This window comes from Entelurus aequoreus, linkage group LG14 (assembly GCF_033978785.1).
Source record: "Entelurus aequoreus isolate RoL-2023_Sb linkage group LG14, RoL_Eaeq_v1.1, whole genome shotgun sequence".
Lineage (NCBI taxonomy): Eukaryota > Metazoa > Chordata > Actinopteri > Syngnathiformes > Syngnathidae > Entelurus > Entelurus aequoreus.
In genome coordinates this window covers 56603380-56627201 of record NC_084744.1, presented here as the reverse complement: position 1 = coordinate 56627201, position 23822 = coordinate 56603380, and the positions used below count along the sequence as shown (strand labels likewise).

The following is a 23822-nucleotide window of genomic DNA, read 5'->3' as shown; positions in this document are numbered from 1 at the left end:
GCAGCAAAAAAGGCCCAGCGCTTAATACTACCACCACCATGCTTGACGGTAGGAATGGTGTTCCTGGGATTAACCTCTAAAGGCCTTAGTGGCCAAATGCGTGGACAGCACCTTATAGCTCTTATTTCCCAAATTGTGTACACTACTGAATTGGGGAGAAATAAAAACAAGCACGTAAACAAACAGCTTGGGCCTTAAAGAGGTTAAAGGCTTCACCTTTTCTCCTCCAAACATATTGCTGGGTATTGTGACCAAACAGCTCAATTTATGTTTCACCTGACATCACATGGACAAAGATAAGACCTTCTTGAGGAAAGTTCTTTGTTCAGATGAAACAAAAATGGAGCTGTTTGGCCACAATACCCAGCAATATGTTTGGAGGAGAAAATGTGAGGCCTTAATCCCAGTGCTCCAATCACTCTATCACAAGAAAATAAGAGTTGTAGAAAGGGACGGCGTGGCGAAGTTGGTAGAGTGGCCGTGCCAGCAATCGGAAGGTTGCTGGTTACTGGGGTTCAATCCCCACCTTCTACCATCCTAGTCACGTCCGTTGTGTCCTTGGGCAAGACACTTCACCCTTGCTCCTGATGGCTGCTGGTTAGCGCCTTGCATGGCAGCTCCCGCCATCAGTGTGTGAATGTGTGTGTTAATGTGGAAATACTGTCAAAGCGCTTTGAGTACCTTGAAGGTAGAAAAGCGCTATACAAGTATAACCCATTTATCATTTATTTATCATTTAAATTATTGGAAACTCAAGACAGCAATGACATTATGTTCTTTACAAGTGTATGTCAACTTTTTTTTTACCACGATTGTATAAATACAACTAGAATACAAATGGCAGACGTCTCCCAATCGAACGGCTCGCCACCGCGAATCGGTTCTCGCCGTGCAAAAGAGTCGACTCGTTCGCGACAGGCCCACTTGTAGAACTTATTGGAAACTCATGACAGCCGTCACATTATGTTCTTTACAAGTGTATGTAAACTTTTTTTTACCACGTCTGTATAAATACAACTAGAATACAAATGTTAGACGTCTCCCAATCGAACGGCTCGCCACCGCGAATCGGTTCTCACCGTGCAAAAGAGTCGACTTGTCCGCGACGGGCCCACTTGGTTTCATCACCGAGTTCAAAGTCCTCCCGGCGAGACGATAGTCCTCTCCAATAAAAACAGCCACTTGTTTCTGATAAGAAACATGATATGATTAATATACTGGGTGAGACAAAAGTGCAACTAGTGTTATATCCAAGGACTCAACCGTGTTCTCACACGACTTGTATTTACATCTACGACACTTCCGAACAGGCGCGGGAAAACTCCTTTACGGCACCGCACTCCACTGTCGTAACGACATACTCACGCCAGAACATAGCATAAAAGGACTGTATTGTCCACTTATATGTGAGACAAGTTTAGGCATTACTGTTTGAATGCTGTTTAGCTACTGTAGAAAGCATTGAGGATTTTCCCGAGAGAACGGGGAAATAAATCGGAATTGGGAGCACTTTTCTTCCCGATCCGCAAGGGGCGCGGTACAGTCCGGAAGTCGTTTTGGAGGGCAAACAGACGAGGAAGCCAGAATGCGGAAATGAAGGAATCCGCAGTTTTAAAAACAAATAATTACTTTAAAGTTGACGTGCCATGATGTCATAAAGAGTTTCGACATCAAAGTTCGACTTTGAAGCAGGGTATGGAACATTCTTCATGCTGCGAGCCTGCTGAGAACACGTACGTTTAAATGAAACTACTTTTGTCTATTTCTATATACCTTAGTATTATAAATCCTGTATATATTTACATTTAGTTTAGTACGTGAGCTCATAAATGTCTCACACCATATATATTTGACATTTTTTTGGTCCTCTTGGCTTTGTTGAATCATTGCCAATCAGGCCATATGGAGAAAAATCTACAGTCGTGGTCAAAAGTTTGTAAGGAACTTGTAAAGAACATAATGTCATGGCTGTCTTGAGTGTCCATTAATTTTAATTTCTACAAACAGCTCAATTTTTGTTTCATCCAACCACGTAACTTTTCTCCAGAAGGTCCATGTGATGTCAGATGAAACAAAAAACTTGAGCTGTTTGGCCACAATACCCAGCAATATGTTTGGAGGAGAAAAAGTGAGGCCTTTAATCCCAGGAACACCATTCCTACCGTCAAGCATGGTGGTGGTAGTATTATACTCTGGACCTGTTTTGCTGCCAATGGAACTGGTGCTTTACAGAGAGTAAATGGGACAATGAAAAAGGAGGATTACCTCCAAATTATTCAGGACAACCTAAAATCATCAGCCCGTAGGTTGGGTCTTGGGCACAGTTGGGTGTTCCAACAGGACAATGACCCCAAACACACGTCAAAAGTGGCTAAATCAGGCGAGAATTAAGGTTTTAGAATGGCCTTCCCAAAGTTTGGCTTAAATGTGTGGACAATGCTGAAGAAACAAGTCCATGTCAGAAAACCAACAAATTGAGCTGAACTGCACCAATTTTGTCAAGAGGAGTTGTCAAAAATTCAACCAGGAGCTTGTGGATGGCTACCAAAAGCGCCTTATTGCAGTGAAACTTGCCAAGGGACATGTACCGTATTTTTCGGACAATAAGTCGCTCCGGAGTATAAGTCGCACCGGCCGAAAATGCATAATAAAGAAGGAAAAAAACATATATAAGTCGCACTGGAGTATAAGTTGCATTTTTGGGGGGAATTTATTTGATAAAAGCCAACACCAAGAATAGACATTTGAAAGGCAATTTAAAATAAATAAAGAATAGTGAACAACAGGCTGAATAAGTGTACGTTATATGAGGCATAAATAACCAACTGAGAACGTGCCTGGTATGTTAACGTAACATATTATGGTAAGAGTCATTCAAATAACTATAACATATAGAACATGCTATACGTTTACCAAACAATCTGTCACTCCTAATTGCTAAATCCCATGAAATCTTATACGTCTAGTCTCTTACGTGAATGAGCTAAATAATATTATTTGATATTTTATGCTAATGTGTTAATAATTTCACACATAAGTCGCTCCTGAGTATAAGTCGCACCCCCGGCCAAACTATGAAAAAAACTGCGACTTATAGTCCGAAAAATACGGTAATTGCTTTGTAGATGTCGGAAACAGCGGGAGGCAGTGTGCAGGTAAAACGGTGTCTAATGCTTAAACCAAAAATAAACAAAAGGTGAGTGCCCCTAAGAAAAGGCATTGAAGCTTAGGGAGGGCTATGCAGAACGAAACTAAAACTGAACTGGCTACAAAGTAAACAAAAACAGAATGCTGGACGACAGCAAAGACTTACTGCGGAGCAAAGACGGCGTCCACAATGTACATCCGAACCTGACATGCCAATCAACAATGTCCCCACAAAGAAGGATAAAAACAACTGAAATATTCTTGATTGCTAAAACAAAGTAGATGCAGGAAATATCGTTTAAAGGAAGACATGAAACTGCTACAGGAAAATACCAACAAAAAGAGAAAAAGCCAACAAAATAGGATAATACTCTTCCATATTAGTAGGTGGCAGCCGGTAGCTAATTGCTTTGTAGATGGGGCGGTATAGCTCGGTTGGTAGAGTGGCCGTGCCAGCAACTTGAGGGTTCCAGGTTCGATCCCCGCTTCCGCCATCCTAGTCACTGCCGTTGTGTCCTTGGGCAAGACACTTTACCCACTTGCTCCCAGTGCCACCCACACTGCTTTAAATGTAACTTAGATATTGGGTTTCACTATGTAAAAGCGCTTTGAGTCACTAGAGAAAAGCGCTGTATAAATATAATTCACTTCACTTCACAGATGTCGGAAACAGCGGGAGGCAGTGTGCAGGTAAAAAGGTGTCTAATGCTTAAACCAAAAATAAACAAAAGGTGAGTGCCCCTAAGAAAAGGCATTGAAGCTTAGGGAAGGCTATGTAGAACTAAACTAATACTGAACTGGCTACAAAGTAAACAAAAACAGAATGCTGGACGACAGCAAAGACTTACTGCGGAGCAAAGACGGCGTCCACAATGTACATCCGAACATGACAAAGAAGGATAAAAACAATTGAAATATTCTTGATTGCTAAAACAAAGTAGATGCGGGAAATATCGCTCCAAGGAAGACATAAAACTGCTACAGAAAAAAGAGAAAAAGCCACCAAAATAGGAGCGCAAGACAAGAGCTATATTGATGCATGGTCATGGTTTAAAGTCATATCCAACAATTGCGACACCGAGTTTCGTTTTTTTTTATGATTTCTGCTGCCTCCGGATTTTTTCAACGCAAAAAATGTGCCTTGGCTCAAAAAAGGTTGAAAAACACTGACTTAGCGAACTCATCCTGATATACGTACGTTTGACACCCCTGGTTTCATGTGTATTTTTTTTATCTTTCAACAGAAGTTACGCCGAATATGAATCAAAACACTTTGAATCATACACTGAATCCTTCCTAATAAAGTGTAATAGGTAAGACGGGGAATGCGAGTCAAATGTATCTGCATTGTGATGATGCGGCGCTCTCTCTTCCTCACAGCTCCTTTGTCTACTGCCTGGAGTGGAAAAGCATCATGAAAAGAAGGAACTCTTCCAAGGCGAAGAAGCCGTTGATAAAGATGCCGGACATAAGCGACAGCCCACATGAGGAGTTTGTCATCCGGCGTAAGAAACGGCAGAAGAAGGATGCTGATGTCAGCAGCCAAGAAGACATCATCGACATGATCCAAAGGAAATACGGCGATTTAGACTCGGCCGAAGAAGGATGTTCCAGATATGTCGCTGCTCCCAAGAAGCGAACATCAGCAGGGCTTTGCTCCGCCTGTCGAAAGCTCCACCAGAGGGCCAAGAGGTTGAAGAAACCCATGAAAGATAAACTGTTGGACAATGGTAAGTGTATTTGTGTTCTGATAAGGAATAATGAGTCACTATATGTCAAGGTTGTTGGACTATTGATCTCAAATGGGTGCTTAATTAAATCCTGTTTACATGTGGCAGGACAGTAATGTTAGGCGCGGCCCAAAACTGCACCCTTAAATTGGTGGTGTCAATACCAAGGTGTATCAGCAATGCTACAGTGATTAGGTCGATATTTCTATTTTCTCCAAAAAATGTATTCTTTTCCAAAGGCTTTACACGAGTAGTAGTTTTTAGAGATGTCCGATAATATCGGCCGATAAGTGCTTTAAAATGTAATATCGGAAATTACCGGTATCGGTTTCAAAAAGTAAAATTTACGACTTTTTAAAACGCTCCTGCGGAGTGGTACACGGACGTAGGGAGAAGTACAGAGCGCCAATTAACCTTGAAGGCACTGCCTTGGCGTGCCGGCCCAATCACATAATATCTACGGCTTTTCACACACACAAGTGCGTGCAAGGCAACAGCCAAACCTCTATGTAGGTCTCACTTAGACCTACATTTCATGTATTGACAACCCCCAGCAAAAAAACAACAGGAAGTTTGCTATTCCCCCTTCAAAATAAAAGTTTTGTAAAAACCAGTCACCTTTTTTCAAACATTATCTCCTCTGAGCGCGTTTGTCGTGTCGGCTTCAAACTAGCACAGGAGAGAGATTGAACCCTTCTGATTAAAAGTTGACGAAAGAGTTTTAATTACTGCTCCGGTTTGGATTTTATTTGCTGTCAAAGACGGTCCCGTCCATCGCTGCTAGCAGCTTTAATTAGGGACCGCAATGTCCCTTTGGGACAGAGGACCCTATTGTTATTGTAACGTTTTATTATTATTCCGCCACCTCTTTGAGCTGTAATTTGACCCCCTTATCATGCTTCAAAACTCACCATATTTGACACACACATCAGGACTGGCAAAAATTGCCATCTAATAAAAAAATCAAACCCCAAAACTCAAAATTGCGCTCTAGCGCCCCTTAGGAAAAAACACAGACAAAACTGCTTGTGACTTCCGGTAGGAATGTCGAAGAGACATGAAACAAAAACCTCTATGTAGGTCTGACTTAGACCTAGATTTCATACATTAACAATCTTCAGCAAAAATCAACAGGAAGTTGGCAATTCCCCCTTCAAAACAAAAGTTTACTAAAAACAGTCACTTTTGCCTCTTTGAGCTGTAATTTGACCCCCATAACATGCTTCAAAACTCACCAAACCGGACACACACATCAGGACTGGCGAAAATTGCGACCTAACAAAAAAACCTCAAAATTGTGCTCTAGCGCCCCCTAGGAAGAAAACACAGACAAAACTGCCTGTAACTTCCAGTAGGAATGTTGTAGAGACATGAAACCTCTATGTAGGTCTCACTTAGACCTACATTTCATGTATTGACAACCCCCAGCAAAAATCAACAGGAAGTTTGCAATCCCCCCTTCAAAACAAAAGTTTTGTAAAAACCGGTCACCTTATCTCCTCTGAGCGCGTTTGTCGTGTCGGCTTCAAACTAGCACAGGAGAGAGATTGAACCCTTCTGATTAAAAGTTGACGAAAGAGTTTTAATTACTGCTCCGGTTTGGATTTTAAGTGCCGTCAAAGTCGGTCCCGTCCATCGCTGCTTGCAGCTTTAATTTGTTATGCTTTTCATGTAATTGCTAAATTGTCATCATGCACACTCATTTTCACATTGAGGGCCACACTGCTTTTTTTAAAATGTTTTACAATTATGCACGCGGGCAATAACCTGTGATTAATCATCAAAAAATAAATAAATAATTTGACAGCATTGATATAAATGTGTACCAGTAATCCCCTCGTATTATTGCCTATGCACTTTATTATTAGATTTTTTCATGTACAATTTAATGGATACATCATACGTAAAAGTGACAAGCAAATATTTAACTGTTTATTTTTATCTTTACACTATAATAATGTAATATTTGGCACGATTAGATAATATTAATAGATTATAATATTCCATTTAGCTTTTTAGACTTTGATCAAAGAATCCTCTTAGGGTTTTGTTTCATCCAAATACGCTTTAAAGCTTAAAATAGGTAAATAATTGTGCTGACGGTTTCAGCTTTAATCTAAAAATATCTTGTTTTTTTGTCATTTTTGTTCCAGATCCCACTTCCTTGACGTGTGATCAGTGGGTCCTGCTCAAAGACTGGCACCCCACTAGGCTGCCTCAGTCCAGAAGGTAAGTTAAGACCTTTTAGTGGGAGGGTGATGGACTGGCTTCGTGGATGACCTTTGACTCTTGTTTGGTCAGGAAGCTTTCTTCCAGCCTGCGGAAGATCCGGCGTAGGAAAAAGGAGCAGGATGAAGCTGAAAACGTCTGCTCGAGGCCACGTGTTTTCCTTCAGAGGTAAGGCTTTTTCACTTATAGCGCACGTTTCTGACAACCTTTTTTATTGGAAATATAATGAGATATTACACAATTTACATTTACGTATATTGTAGCGTCCCGGAAGAGTTAGTGCTGCAAGGGGTTCTGGGTATTTGTCCTGTTGTGTCACGGTGCGGATGTTCTCCCGAAATGTGTTTTGTCATTCTTGTTTGGTGTGGGTTCACAGTGTGGCGCATATTTGTAACAGTGTTAAAGTTGTTTATACGGACACCCTCAGTGTGACCTGTATGGCTGTTGACCAAGTATGCATTGCATTTACTTGTGTGTGTGAAAAGCCGTAGATATTATGTGACTGGGCCGGCACGCAAAGGCAGTGCCTTCAAGGTTTATTGGCGCTCTGTACTTCTCCCTACGTCCGAGTACACAGCGGCGTTTTAAAAAGTCATACATTTTACTTTTTGAAACAGCTAATTGGGAACGGGTGGGTGCCATGATTGGGTATAAAAACAGCTTCCCAAAAAATGGTCAGTCTTTCGCAAGAAAGGATGGGGCGAGGTACACCCCTTTGTCCACAACTGCGTGAGCAAATAGTCAAACAGTTTAAGAACAAAGTTTCTCAAAGTGCAATTGCAAGAAATTTCGGGATTTCACCATCTACGGTTCGTAATATCATCAAAAGGTTCAGAGAATCTGGAGAAATCACTCCATGTAAGCGGCATGACCGGAAACCAAGATTGAATAACCGTGACCTTCGATCCCTGTATCAAAAACCGACATCAATCTCTAAAGGATATCACCACATGGGCTCAGGAACACTTCAGAAACCCACTGTCAGTAACTACAGTTGGTCGCTACATCTGTAAGTGCAAGTTAAAGCTCTACTATGCAAAGCGAAAGCCATTTATCAACAACACCCGGAAACGCCGCCGGCTTCTCTGGGCCCGAGATCATCTAAGATGGACTCATGCAAAGTGGAAAAGTGTTCTGTGGTCTGACGAGTCCACATTTCAAATTGTTTTTGGAAATATTCGACGTTGTGTCAGTTCAAAAGCCAGCATCTGTGATGGTATGGGGGTGCATTAGTGCCCAAGACATGGGTGACTTACACATCTGTGAAGGCACCATTAATGCTGAAAGGTACATACAGGTTTTGGAACAACATATGCTGCCATCTAAGCGCCGTCTTTTTCATGGACGCCCCTGCTTATTTCAGCAAAACAATGCCAAGCCGCATTCAGCACGTGTTACAACAGCGCGGCTTGGTAAAAAAAAGAGTGCGGGTACTTTCCTGGCCCGCCTGCAGTCCAGGCCTGTCTCCCATCGAAAATGTGTGGCGTGTTATGAAGCGTAAAATACGACAGCGGAGACCCCGGACTGAAGCGCTACATAAAACACGAATGGGAAAGAATTCCACTTTCAAAGCTTCAACAATTAGTTTCTTCAGTTCTCAATCGTTTGAGTGTTGTTAAAAGGAAAGGCCATGTAACACAGTGGTGAACATGCCCTTTCCCAACTACTTTGGCACGTGTTGCAGCCATAAAATTCTAAGTTAATTATTATTTGCAAAAAAAAAATAAAGTTTATGAGTTTGAACATCAAATATGTTGTCCTTGTAGTGCATTCAACTGAATATGGCTTGAAAAGGATTTGCAAATCATTGTATTCCGTTTATATTTACATCTAACACCATTTCCCAACTCATATGGAAACGGGGTTTGTACAAGAGTACGGCGTCCCTCCTCAATTGAGTCCAAATTGAATTCTGTCTCTGTTTGATTCTTTGCCTCTTGTCTTGTTTAATAGAGGTCATCAGTGTTTGAACCTGGCAAGGCGCACTGTTGATTTTTGAGAAAATGAAAGGATTTTAAAGGCCTACTGAAATGAATTTTTTTTATTGAAACGGGAATAGCAGATCCATTCTAGGTGTCATACTTGATCATTTCGCGACATTGCCATATTTTTGCTGAAAGGATTTAGTAGAGAAAATCGACGATAAAGTTCGCAACTTTTGCTCGCTGATAAAAAAAAAACCTTGCCCCTACCGGAAGTAGCGTGACGTCACAAGCGGTAGTGCTGCTCACAATGGAGCGAGAGATATTAGGAGCGAGAAAGTGACGATTACCCCCATTATTTTGAGCGAGGATGAACGATTCGTGGATGAGGTACGTTAGAGTGAAGAACTAGAGTGCAGTGCAGGACGTATCTTTTTTCGCTCTGACCGTAACTTAGGTACAAGCTGGCTCATTGGATTCCACACTCTCTCCTTTTTCTATTGTGGATCACGGATTTGTATTTCAAACCACCTCGGATACTATATCCTCTTGAAAATGAGAGTCGAGCACGCGAAATGGACATTCAGAGTGACTTTTATATCGGTGACACACTTAGCTACTGAGCTAACGTGATAGCATCTGTCTCAAATGCAGATAGAAACAACAGAAATAAACCCCTGACTGGAAGGATAGACAGAAGATCAACAATACTACTATCAGGAGACACCGAACCAAACACTGGACATGTAAATAGGCAAGGCAAGGCAAGGCAACTTTATTTGTATAGCGCTTTTCATACACAAGGCAGACTCAAAGTGCTTCACAGACAACAAAGTGAAATGAAAGAAAATAAAAGCAAAATTAAAATGCAGACAATAAAAATAAAAACAGTGCAGACGTTAAAAGTTAAAAGATTAAAAGATTTAGCTGAAAGCTAAGGTGAACATAAAAGTCTTCAGTCTAGTTTTAAAAGTAGTGAGAGTTGGGGAGAGTCTGACATCTTCAGGAAGTTTATTCCAGCTATGTGTTGCATAGTGACTGAATGATGATCTCCCTTGATTTGAGTTTACTCTTGGAACCGCTAACAGATTGGTCTCAGAAGATCTTAGTGATCTAGAGGGCGTATATAGTGGGAGCATATCAGTGATATACTTGGGCCCTAGACCATGTAGTGATTTATATGTGAGCAGGAAGATTTTGAAATCTATTCTCTGATGTACAGGGAGCCAATGTAAGGATTTAAGAATTGGTGTAATGTGCTCACATTTTTTGGTCTTTGTTAGAACTCTAGCAGCAGCGTTCTGAACAAGCTGTAGCTGCCTGACAGTTTTTTTGGGAAGACCTGCAAGGAGACCATTACAATAGTCTAGCCTACTGGTAATAAAGGCATGTACAAGTTTTTCTAAGTCTTGAGCTGACATGAGCCCTCTAAGTCTTTTTACATTTTTGAGGTGATAGTAGGCCGATTTTGTTACTGATTTGATGTGACTGTCGAAATGTAAATCAGAATCTAAAATAACCCCAAGATTTCTGGCTTTATTTGAGGTTTTCAGGGACAGTGATTGAAGGTGTTGGATGACTTTAAACCTTTCTTTTTTAGCACCAAAAACAATTATCTCAGTTTTATCTTCATTTAGTTGTAGGAAATTTTGGCACATCCAGTGTTTGACTTGCTCAATGCACTGGCACAGAAGATCTATGGGGCGATAGTCATTTGGTGATAGCGCTACATAGATTTGGGTGTCATCGGCATAGCAATGATGGTCAATGTTATTATTTTGCATGATTTGTCCTAGTGGGAGCATATAGATGTTAAATAAAGTCGGCCCCAAGATTGAACCTTGGGGGACTCCACACGTTACGTTGGTTGGTTCTGATACAAAGTCACCAATGGAAACAAAATAGTTCCTATCTTGTAGATATGACTTGAACCAGCTTAAAACTGTGCCTGAGATCCCCACCCAGTTTTCCAACCTGTCCAAAAGTATTGAGTGGTCGACAGTGTCAAATGCAGCACTGAGGTCCAAAAGCATTAATACTGAATGGCGTCGAATACACGGTTAATGTGTATTCGACGCCTGTCGAAGCCTAGCAATGCTGTTGCTAACGACGCTAACTTAACAACGGGACCTCGTCAGAGCTATGATAAAAACATTAGCGCTCCACCTACGCCAGCCAGCCCTCCTAAGCTCGTGCTCACCTGCGTTCCAGCGTTTGACGATGCGGTCGGCGGCCCGGAAACGTAGGAAGTCAAGGTGAGTTCGCCGCTTGCGCGTCTGCTATCCAAGTCAAAGTCCTCCTTGTTGTGTTGCTACAGCCAGCCGCATACACCAATCCCACCTACAAAATTCTTCTTTGCAGCCTCTATTGTTCACTAAACAAATTGCAAAAGATTCACCAACACAGATGTCCAGAATACTGTGGAATTCTGTCGAAGAAAACAGAGCTCTGTGTCCAATATGGTCCAAACACGCGCATACGTCATCCTCCAAAGGCGTTTTGAACCGGAAGTTTAGCGGGAAATTTAAAATGTCACTTTATAAGTTAACCCGGCCGTATTGGCATGTGTTGCAATGTTAAGATTTCATCATTGATATATAAACTATCAGACTATGTGGTCGGTAGTAGTGGCTTTCAGTAGGCCTTATAGTCTGGAAAATACGGTAATTTGTGTTTTTCCACACAATGACAAAAATCCGTTTGTGTCAGGAACCTCAGGCGGCCTCGCCAAACGCCAGCGACAAAGATAAAGCAGAGGAAGAGACGACGAGCGCCGTCTCAGGGCCCCAGTACGGCGAAGAAGTCGCGTTACCACGGCGACATCCCCCCTCGGGGCAGCAGCAGCAGCAGCAACGACAGTTTTCACAGCGGCGAACACCCGCTGGAAGACTTCACCACCGCGGTGGCCAAAACGTCGCCCCCGTCGGTGGGAACGGAGACGTCCGTGCACAGCGGCGTGCCGCGCAGGCAGTCGGCGGAGAGGGGGTTCCGAGACCTGCTGGCCCAGTTACGTGGCAACAGCAGCAGGATTGTCCAAGAAAGCCATTAGAGCAGCTTTTATTTTGGAATACGTTCCTCGTAGCAACAGCATGGGAAGTTGTTTTAAACTGTGTTTAGTTACCTCTTCTGTATACTTATTTATTTTGTATTGACAGTAGAGTTCAAAGGTCAATCGGTTGGTTTTTCTAAATAAATGAACTGGTGTTTAGTTTTTGCCGGACCCCTTTTTGTTTTGGACAAGTTGCGGGTTTCACTCTTGTTGATGGCGGGGAAAAGAAGCCTTTGTTCTCAGAAAAATACCTTTTGGAAAAATGAACGAATGAATTGGTTTGAATTGTTCTTAAAACTTTGTGTTTGCTGTGTTTTCTTGGTCAAATAAATGAAATAAGATCAATCTTCTCTCTTTTGTCCCAACTACACTATATTGCCAAAAGTATTCGGCCACCCATCCAAATGATGAGAATCAGGTGTATACAATCAAGCACTTAGGCATGCACTGCAAAAACTGAAATCTAAGTAAGATTAAATATCTCAAATAAGGCTGATATTTGCTTATTTTCTGTCTGATAACATAATTCTTCTCACTAAGCAGATTTTATGTTAATAGAGTGTTTTACTTGTTTTAATGGTTTTGGTCCTAAATGATCTCAGTAAGATATTACAGCTTGTTGCTGAGATTTGATGACCTACATTGAGTAAAACATGCTTGAAACTAGAATATCAACTGTTGCAAAGCTGTGTCATCAAGTCAGGGCCGGCCCGTGGTATAGGCAAATGCTAAGGGCGCCGTCCATCAGGGGGCGCCACGCCAGTGCCACAAATGTTGGGGGAAAAAAAAAAAGAAAAAAAGTTGGTACTATTATTTCTAAATACAAAAAATAATCCCACGTTAATTAAAATGCAAAGTAAAGCCTATTTAATAGAAATATTATTTGTTACAACATTACGCCCCCGCACGGTGCGCCCCCTCCCTTCCCGTATCATGACTCTTACCACATCAAAAAATCAACACAAGATGTCAAAACGGCCAAAACTGTCAGGTGCCCAGGGAAGAAAAAAGAGAAAAGAAGAGGGGAAACGAGAAAAAGACAGAGGTAGCAGGGAGGTAACGTTAGCCTACATGAAATTATTTGTCTGTTACAGAATGTGATAGTAACCTGGCTCTTTAGCATTAAGCTAATGTTACATGATTCGGCAATTGCTAATCAATAAATAGCTAGTTCTGTTTTAACGTCGGGTTAATATTGTGGAGGGGGCTAAATTGTTATGGAAAATAATAATGTAACATTAGGTAATTACAGTACTCCCACCTTACATTCCTCAGGGACATTTGTATTAGATCTTTTAAGCAGGTGTTTTTTGTTTACATTGTTATTGCCTTCTGGTTAGCTAATGTTTGCCCTGCAGGTATTAGTCACTTTTCCACTCCTTTATATATTAGGTATAGTTGTAAGCCTAGTTGTTAAAGTGCACATCATTAATGTTAATTAAGCAATATCACATGAGAGGGAATGCTGTTTTTTCATTTGAGCACTGCTGTGATTCGGTTAAAGATAATCATAACATAACATTCTCAAATAAGGGTGATATTTGCTTATTTTCTGTCTGATAACATAATTCTTCTCACTAAGCAGATTTTATGTTAATAGAGTGTTTTACTTGTTTTAATGGTTTTGGTCCTAAATGATCTCAGTAAGATATTACAGCTTGTTGCTGAGATTTGATGACCTATATTGAGTAAAACATGCTTGAAACTAGAATATCAACTGTTACAAAGCTGTGTCATCAAGTCAGGGCCGGCCCGTGGCATAGGCCGTATAGGCAAATGCTAAGGGCGCCGTCCATCAGGGGGCGCCACGCCAGTGCCACAAATGTTGGAGAAAAAAAAAAGAAAAAAAGTTGGTACTATTATTTCTAAATACAAAAAATAATCCCACGTTAATTAAAATGCAAAGTAAAGCCTATTTAATAGAAATATTATTTGTTACAACATTACGCCCCCTCCCTTCCCGTATCATGACTCTTACCACATCAAAAAATCAACACAAGATGTCAAAACGGCCAAAACTGTCAGGTGCCCAGGGAAGAAAAAATAGAAAAGAAGAGGAGGAGAAACGAGAAAAAGACAGAGGTAGCAGGTATACGAGTAACGTTAGCCTACATGAAATGATTTGTCGGTTACAGAATGTGATAGTAACCTGGCTCTTTAGCATTAAGCTAATGTTACATGATTCGGCAATTGCTAATCAATAAATAGCTAGTTCTGTTTTAACGTCGGGTTAATATTGTGGAGGGGGCTAAATTGTTATGGAAAATAATAATGTAACGTTAGGTAATTACAGTACTCCCACCTTACATTCCTCAGGGACATTTGTATTAGATCTTTTAAGCAGGTGTTTTTTGTTTACATTGTTATTGCCTTCTGGTTAGCTAATGTTTGCCCTGCAGGTAATAGTCACTTTTCCACCCCTTTATATATTAGGTATAGTTGTAAGCCTAGTTGTTAAAGTGCACATCATTAATGTTAATTAAGCAATATCACATGAGAGGGAATGCTGTTTTTTAATTTGAGCACGATTCGGTTAAAGATAATCATAACATAACATTCTCATATAATATGTTAATTTGCTTTCTTTAAGTAAAAAAAAAGGTCAAAGACAAAGCTATTCGGTTTCTTGTGAGTATATACACTTCACTGCCGATGTGGGGGAGGGGGGGGGGGAGGGGGGGGGGGGGGGGGGGCGCCACCTAAAATCTTGCCTAGGGCGCCAAATTGGTTAGGGCCAGGCCTGCATCAAGTATAAAACTGCTTTTTTTTAAGTAATAATTTCAGCCAAATGGACTTTGCTGTTTTATTTTCAATGAAACAATAGAAAATATGTACTCCTATAGTAGTACAGTAAACTGACAGTTAATATTTAACATTTCAAACAATTTTGAACAGGAATAGTTCATGCACATTCAGATAAATTCCTCAAAATGACAATTAAAAACATTTTGGACGGGGGCCGGGCTGTATATATGCGCACTAATTGACTGAAAGAGCACGCACTTGGTGTGATGATGTCATGTTATCGATGGAAAAATGCATTTTTAGACCATATGATTTGCCTGAGCGACCCCGAGAGGAACAAGTGGTTGCCTTTCCATTAAGAACAATACATTATTATCATCATGTCAAGATAATGGCACTAGCATTTACTTATTTTAAGAATATTTTTCAACATATTGAGCAAAAAGGTCTTTTTTTTCTCTACTTGTTATTAGTGAGAATATACTTATTTTAAGCTATTTTTGGGTTCGTTGAGGTTAGCTAATTTGACAAGCCAAATTTTCTTGTTCTATTAGCAGAGAATTTTGCTTAGTTCAAGTAAAATACCCCAAATTTTTGTATTTTTTTCCCCTTGTTTTTGAACACTGACTTTCTGCAGTGTGGAGACTGTTTCTACAAATATTTGTGAAAGAATGGGCCGCTTTTAGTGATTTCCAGCGTGGAACTGTCATAGGATGCCACCTGTGCAACAAATCCAGTCGGGAAATTTCCTCGCTCCTTAAATACTCCAAAGTCAACAGTCGGCTTTAGTATAAGAAAATGGAAGAGTTTAGGAACAACAGCAACTCAGCCACCAAGTGGTAGGCCACGTGAACTGACAGAGGGGTCAGCGGATGCTGAAGCGCATAGTGCTTTCTTTCTTTCTGCACAGTCAGTTTGTACAGAGCTCCAAACTTAATGTGACCTTCCAATTAGCCCACGTACAGTACGCAGAGAGCTTCATGGAATGGGTTTCCATGGCCGGGCAGCTGCATCTAAGCCATACATCACCAAGTCCAATGTAAAGCACGTCGCCACTGGACGCTACATTTCAGACTGCATTGTGCCGGGGGTGAAATTTTGTGGAGGAGGAATTATGGTGTGGGGTTGTTTTTCAGGAGTTGGGCTTGGCCCCTTAGTTCCAGTGAAATTAACTTTGAATGCTTCAGGATATCAAAACATTTTGGACAATTCCATGCTCCCAATCTTGTGGGAACAGTTTGGAGCGGGCCCCTTCCTCTTCCAACATGACTGTGCACCAGTGCACAAAAGCAAGGTCCATAAAGACATGGATGACAGAGTCTAGTGTGGATGAACTTGACTGGCCTGCACAGAGTCCTGACCTGAACCCAATAGAACACCTTTTGGGATGAATTAGAACAGAGACTGAGAGCCAGGCCTTTTTGACCAACATCAGTGTGTGACCTCACCAATGCGCTTTCGGAGAAACGGTGGGAAATTCCTACAAACACACTCCGCAACCTTGTGGACAGCCCTCCCAGAAGAGTTGAAGCTGCAAAAGGTGGACCGACATCATATTGAACCCTATGGGTTAGGAATGGGATGGCACTAAAAGTTCATATGTGAGTCAAGACAGGTGGCCAAATACTGACTTTCACCCCCCGTCCAGTTACCATTTTCGGACACTTGGGGGCAGCAGCGAGTGAGAAATAATCACACAACTTCATTGAATACTTTCTAGTCTACACATTCATTTGCTGGACTCTCAAAGTGTTTACAAGTGTGTTTTAGTTGGAGAACTATCTAGAAGGATAGTAAGAGAAATATTATCTTGCAAGAAAAAAATGTTTTTTAAATTATTGTAATCTTAGGCAAGATTTTTCTATTAAATCAAATAGTTGTATAAAAACAAAAACGCATTGCCATATTTTACAGTAAAGCTAAGTGCATGTTGCACATATGCACACGATACATGGAATAAGCAGTGTCTGATATCATCTATCCTGATTTCATTCATGTATTTTTAATAAATACCACAGATTATGTTGTCATTTACCTAGACTTCATTCATTTCTTGATTAATGAATACCACCGTGGCTGATATCATTCATCCTAATTGCATTCATGTAATGTTTAATGAACTAGCGCAGTGACTGATATCATTTATCCTGACTTTATTCCTGAACTATTAATTAATGAATAGCACAGTGTCTGATATCATTTATCCTGACTTTATTGCTGAACTATTATTTAATTATAAACCTCAGTGTCTGATATCATTTATCCTGACTTCATTTATGAACTATTATTTAATAAATACCACAGTGTCTGATATAATCTATTCTGACTTTATTCCTGAACTATTATTTAATAAATACCACAGTGTCTGATATAATCTATTCTGACTTTATTCCTGAACTATTATTTAATGAATACCACAGTGTCTGATATCATTTATCCCAACTTTATTCCCAAACTATTATTTAATTATAAACCTCAGTGTCTGATATCATTTATCCTGACTTTATTCCTGAACTATTATCTAATGAATACCACAGTGTCTGATATCATTTATCCTGACTTTATTGCTGAACTATTATTTAATTATAAACCTCAGTGTCTGATATCATTTATCCTGACTTCATTTATTAACTATTATTTAATAAATACCACAGTGTCTGGTATAATCTATTCTGACTTTATTCCTGAACTATTATTTAATGAATACCACAGTGTCTGATATTATTTATCCTGACTTTATTCCTGAACTATTATTTAATTATAAACTTCAATGTCTGACTTCATTTATTAACGATTATTAAATGAATACCACAGTGTTTGATATCATTTATCCTGACTTTATTACTGAATTATTATTTATTTATAAACCTCAGTGTCTGATATCATTTATCCTGACTTTATTCCTGAACTATTAATTAATGAATAGCACAGTGTCTGATATCATTATCCTGACTTTATTGCTGAACTATTATTTAATTATAAACCTCAGTGTCTGATATCATTTATCCTGACTTTATTCCTGAACTATTATCTAATGAATACCAGTGTCTGATATCATTTATCCGGACTTCATTTATGAACTATTATTTAATAAATACCACAGTGTCTGATATAATCTATTCTGACTTTATTCCTGAACTATTATTTAATGAATACCACAGTGTCTGATATCATTTATCCCAACTTTATTCCCAAACTATTATTTAATTATAAACCTCAGTGTCTGATATCATTTATCCTGACCTTATTCCTGAACTATTATCTAATGAATACCACAGTGTCTGATGTCATTTATCCTGACTTTATTGCTGAACTATTATTTAATTATAAACCTCAGTGTCTGATATCATTTATCCTGACTTCATTTATGAACTATTATTTAATAAATACCACAGTGTCTGATATAATCTATTCTGACTTTATTCCTGAACTATTATTTAATGAATACCACACTGTCTGATATCATTTATCCTGACTTTCTTCCTCAACTGTTATTTAATTATAAACCTCAGTGTCTGATATCATTTATCCTGACTTCTTTTATGAACTATTATTTAATGAATACTACAGTGTCTGATATCATTTATCCTAACTTCTTTTATGAACTATTATTTAATGAATACTAGTGTCTGATATCATTTATCCCAACTTTATTCCTGAACTATTATTTAATGAATACCACAGTGTCTAATATAATTTATACTGACTTCTTTTATGAACTATTATTTAATGAATACCAGTGTCTGATATAATTTATCCCAACTTTTTTCCGGAACTGTTATTTAATGAATACCACAGTGTCCGATATAATTTATCCTGACTTTATTCCTGAACTATTATTTCAAGAATACCACAGTGTCCGATATAATTTATCTTGACATTATTCCTGAACTATTATTTAATTATAAACCTCAGTGTCTGATATCATTTATCCTGACTTTATTCCTGAACTATTATTTAATGAATACCACAGTGTCCGATATAATTTATCTTGACATTATTCCTGAACTATTATTTAATTATAAACCTCAGTGTCTGATATCATTTATGCTGACTTTATTCCTGGACTATCATTTAATTATAAACCTCAATGTCTGATATCATTTATCCTGACTTTATTCCTGAACTATTATATAATGAATACCACAGTGTCTGATAACATCATGACTTCATTTATGAACTATTATTTAATAAAATACCCGTGTCTGATATCCTTTATCCTGAACTATTATTTAATTATAAACCTCACCGTCTGATAAAGTTTGTCCTGACTTCATTCACGATTCATCCTTTAATGAATACCACAGTGTCTGATATCATTTATACTGACTTTATTCCTGAACTATTATTAAATAAATACCAGTGTCTGATATAATTTATCCCGACTTTATTCCTGAACTATTATTTAATGAATACCAAAATGTCTGATACCACTTATCCTGACTTTATTCCTGAATTATTCTTAAATGAATATCTCAGTGTCTGATATAGTTAGTCATGACTTCAACCACAATCTCCCCTTTCATGAATACCAGTGTCTGATATGATTTATCCCGACTTCGTTCATACACTATTATTTAATGAATACCACAGTGTCTGATTTCAGTTACACTAAAGTCAAGATAGATAACGTTTTTTAAGGGTAAAATAAAAGTCAAACAAACGTGTAATAGTTTGTTAATATGGTATTCAGTCATAAAGAATCAATAAATAACTCAATAAAACATTGTAATAAATATTAACACAATATATGATAATAATACCTAAACTAAATAATAAAATAGTAAGGAGTAGAGCTTTCCTACAAGAGTCAAACTAATGAATTGATACATTTACACCGTATTATCTCTAGTGCTTGGCATGAACATTTCCAAATAGACGATACCTTATTGAATAATAACAATTTAGTATAATGATACTGTTGTCTCAACAGTACATACAGTCGCGATCAAAAGTGTACGTACACTTTTAAAGAACATAATGTCATGGCTGTCTTGAGTTTCCAATCATTTCTACAACTCTTATTTTGTTGTGATAGAGTGATTGGAGCACATACTTGTTGGTCACAAAAAAACATTCATCAAGTTTGGTTCTTTTATGAATTTATTATGGGTCTACTGAAAATGTGAGCAAATGTGCTGGGTCAAAAGTATACATACAGCAATGTTAATATTTGCTTACATGTCCCTTGGCAAGTTTCACTGCAATAAGGCACTTTTGGTAGCCATCCACAAGCTTCTGCTTGGATTTCTATTGTGGCCAAACGGCTCCATTTTTGTTTCATCTGACCACAGAACTTTCCTCCAGAAGGTCTTCTCTTTGTCCATGTTAAGTCAGATGAAAGAAAAATGGAGCTGTTTGGCCACAATACCCAGCAATATGTTTGGAGGAGAAAGGGTGAGGCCTTTAATTCCAGGAACACCATCCCTACCGCCAAGCATGGTGGTGGTAGTATTATGCTCTGGGCCTGTTTTGCTGCCAATGGAACTGGTGCTTTAAATGGGACGATGAAAAAGGAGGATTACCTCCAAATTCTTCAGGACAAGCTAAAATCATCAGCCCGGAGGTTGGGTCTTCGGCGCAGTTGGGTGTTCCAACAGGACAATGGGCCCCATTCAGCTAATACGTTCCTAACTTTTCCTCTTATCTTTCTTCCTAAGTGATTTCCTATGAGGAGTCCATTCAAATTCATGACGTGTTCTTAAACGCCCAAATTGTTCCCACCTGCTGTTCTTAAGTTGCTGAAAGCCAAATGGTGAGCGCGTGCATGTGCTCCAATCACTCTATCACAAACCAATAAGAGTTGTAGAAATGATTAGAAACTCAAGACAGCCATGTAATTTTGTTCGTAAACTTTTGATCGTGACTGTTCGTGGGTTTATCTACAAAACTTCAAACTATAAACGTGCTGTTTTTTAGATTTCTGAAGGTAAAACCACAGATTATTTTGGTCTTTTGCTGTGATTTGCTGAGAGTAAGAAAAACAAACAGTCCCACCCTGGGCTGGTCAAGACGTCCGTGGCAGTTGTCCGTCAACATCCATTACTCGGCGGTGTTGTTCCTGAGATGTGTGCGTAGATAGCAGTGAACCTGGAGGAAGGGAGGGCGAGTAGAGATAAGGTTCAGGCGACGGGCACTCTTCAGAAAGTGTAACACTTTTGGGCATTCGGGATTTGGCTCGCTGTTTGTTTATGGGATTAGCGCAGGATGGACATTCACAGCCAAGACAGGAAGTGCGTCTCCCGAGCTGCCTGGCGCAGCACAAAACTGTTTTCAAAAAGCTATTTTTTTTATTAAATGTCTCAGTTCCACACACAGATTTGCAGTGAAACAAGAAAGTCATGAACGGTGCTGCTTGTGTGGGTTAAGAGGGGACACACAGTGAGAAAAACAGCAACAAAAACACTAGAGAAGCTACCAGTATACATTATTAACAGTGTGTGGCTTAAAAGGGGACAGAAAGAGCAAAAAAGCATTACATTATTAACAGTTTGTGGTTTAAGAAGGGACAGGCGGAGAAACAAAAAAACGTATTAACCGTGTAAGGTTTGAGAGGGACAAAAACAGCCACTAAAACACCAGAGAAGCCACAACTACACATTATTAACTGTATTTTGTTCAAGAGGGGACAGGCAGAGGCAGAAAACAGCAAAGAAGTGCCACTTTACATTATTACCAATGTGTGGTTCCAGAGGGGCCAGACAGGGAGACAAAAACAGCAACAAAAACACTACAGAAGTCCCAACTATACATTATTAACAGTGTGTTGTTTAAGAGGGGACAGGCAGAGAGACAAAAACAGCAACAAAAACACTAGAGAAGTCACAACTATACATTATTAACAGTGTGTTGTTTAAGAGGGGACAGGCAGAGAGGCAAAAACAGCAACAAAAACACTAGAGAAGTCACAACTATACATTATTAACAGTGTGTTGTTGAAAAGGGACAGGCATAGAGACAAAAAAACAGCAAAGAAGCACCATTTTCCATTATTAACAGTGTGTGGTTTAAGAGGGGACAGGCAGAGAGACAAAAACAGCAACAAAAACACTAGAGAAGTCCCAACTATACATTATTAACAGTGTGTTGTTTACGCGGGGACAGGCAGAGGGACAAAAAAACAGAAAATAAGCACCATTTTCCATTATTAACAGTGTGTTGTTTAAGTGAGGACAGACAGAAAGAAAAAACAGCATCAAAAGACTATAAAAGAAGCCACCTTTCTACTTCATTAACAGTATGCGGTTTAAGAAGGGACATATAGATATAGCCATTTTTAGGTTTAGTCGGGACTCCTGATGACGTTTTGAGACATCTCCTACAACTACAGCACCAGAATTGTGCTGCTGAAGCAAGTCCGTTTTTTGGAATTTTTTGTAAGGGTCCCCCCTTACGACATTTTAGCAAAAAAATGTTTTCGTTAAATATGCATTTTCTTACATTTACGGGTTTAGTCGGGACTCCTGATGACGTTTTGAGACATCTCCTACAACTACAGCACCAGAATTGTGCTGCTGAAGCAAGTCTGTTTTTTGAAAAAAAATTTGTGAAAAAAAGTTTTCCAAAAAAAGCATTTCATGCCATTTTTAGGTTTTGTGGGGACTCCTGATGACGTTTTGAGACATCTCCTACAACTACAGCACCAGAATTGTGCTGCTGAAGCAAGTCCGTTTTTTGGAATTTTTACGACATTTTAGCAAAAAATGTTTTTCGTAAAATATGCATTTTTTTACATTTTCTTACATTTACGGGTTTAGTCGGGACTCCTGATGACGTTTTGAGACATCTCCTACAACTACAGCACCAGAATTGTGCTGCTGAAGCAAGTCCGTTTTTTTTGAATTTTTTACGACATTTTAGCAAAAAAATGTTTTCGTAAAATATGCATTTTCTTACATTTACGGGTTTAGTCGGGACTTCTGATGACGTTTTGAGACATCTCCTACAACTACAGCACCAGTATTGTGCTGCTGAAGCAAGTCTGTTTTTTGAAAAAAAATTTGTGAAAAAAAGTTTTCCAAAAAAAGCATTTCATGCCATTTTTAGGTTTTGTAGGGACTCCTGATGACGTTTTGAGACATCTCCTACAACTACAGCACCAGAATTGTGCTGCTGAAGCAAGTCCGTTTTTTGGAATTTTTACGACAGGGTCCCCCCTTACGACATTTTAGCAAAAAAATGTTTTCGTAAAAAATGCATTTTCTTACATTTTCTTACATTTACGGGTTTAGTCGGGACTCCTGATGACGTTTTGAGACATCTCCTACAACTACAGCACCAGAATTGTGCTGCTGAAGCAAGTCCGTTTTTTGGAATTTTTACGACAGGGTCCCCCTTACGACATTTTAGCAAAAAAATTTTTTCGTAAAAAATGCATTTTCTTACATTTTCTTACATTTACGGGTTTAGTCGGGACTCCTGATGACGTTTTGAGACATCTCCTACAACTACAGCACCAGAATTGTGCTGCTGAAGCAAGTCCGTTTTTTGGCATTTTTACGACAGGGTCCCCCCTTACAACATTTTAGCAAAAAAATGTTTTTCGTAAAAAATGCATTTTCTTACATTTACGGGTTTTGTCGGGACTCCTGATGACGTTTTGAGACATCTCCTACAACTACAGCACCAGAATTGTGCTGCTGAAGCAAGTCCGTTTTTTGGAATTTTTACGACAGGGTCCCCCCTTACGACATTTTAGCAAAAAAATGTTTTCGTAAAAAATGCATTTTCTTACATTTTCTTACATTTACGGGTTTAGTCGGGACTCCTGATGACGTTTTGAGACATCTCCTACAACTACAGCACCAGAATTGTGCTGCTGAAGCAAGTCCGTTTTTTGGAATTTTTACGACAGGGTCCCCCTTACGACATTTTAGCAAAAATTTTTTTTCGTAAAAAATGCATTTTCTTACATTTTCTTACATTTACGGGTTTAGTCGGGACTCCTGATGACGTTTTGAGACATCTCCTACAACTACAGCACCAGAATTGTGCTGCTGA

At 39.3% G+C, this 23822-nt stretch overlaps 2 protein-coding genes across 8 annotated transcripts in view; one reads left to right on the top strand and one right to left on the bottom strand.

The window, feature by feature from the left end:
- Window positions 1-23822, bottom strand: part of LOC133665081 (UDP-glucuronosyltransferase 1A1-like) — a 104324-nt gene that overhangs the window by 22477 nt on the left and 58025 nt on the right. For 3 of the 6 annotated variants that reach the window (XM_062070268.1, XM_062070270.1, XM_062070269.1), the window contains 2 exons: window positions 20820-20912; window positions 1080-1188 (listed from right to left, as the gene is read on the bottom strand). In XM_062070268.1, the coding sequence (XP_061926252.1) occupies window positions 1080-1188; window positions 20820-20861 (151 nt within the window). In that variant the 5' untranslated portion in view covers window positions 20862-20912. Of the gene's footprint in view, window positions 1-1079; window positions 1189-1263; window positions 1301-20819; window positions 20913-23822 lie in introns of those variants that run through there. The other 3 variants (XM_062070271.1, XM_062070273.1, XM_062070272.1) reach the window with 2 other exon arrangements.
- Window positions 1441-12416, top strand: si:ch211-227n13.3 (uncharacterized). Of its 2 annotated transcripts, XM_062070274.1 has the most exons (6): window positions 1457-1733; window positions 4392-4460; window positions 4528-4877; window positions 7031-7106; window positions 7179-7274; window positions 11738-12416. In XM_062070274.1, the coding sequence occupies exons 1-6, from the start codon at window positions 1696-1698 to the stop codon at window positions 12075-12077; spliced, it is 969 nt and encodes a 322-aa protein (XP_061926258.1). In that variant the 5' UTR covers window positions 1457-1695; the 3' UTR covers window positions 12078-12416. The 2 variants fall into 2 exon arrangements, with proteins under 2 accessions (XP_061926259.1, XP_061926258.1); XM_062070275.1 differs by lacking the exon at window positions 4392-4460 and having other exon boundaries at window positions 1441-1733.

What these genes read in the sequence shown, in the direction of transcription:
- si:ch211-227n13.3 (XM_062070274.1), top strand. Translation starts at nt 1,696, where the DNA reads ATGGAACATTCTTCATGCTGCGAGCCTGCTGAGAACAC. An exon ending in AGATAAACTGTTGGACAATG is followed by an intron (nt 4,878 to 7,030) that starts GTAAGTGTATTT and finishes TTTTTGTTCCAG; the next exon opens with ATCCCACTTCCTTGACGTGT. An exon ending in CCACGTGTTTTCCTTCAGAG is followed by an intron (nt 7,275 to 11,737) that starts GTAAGGCTTTTT and finishes CGTTTGTGTCAG; the next exon opens with GAACCTCAGGCGGCCTCGCC.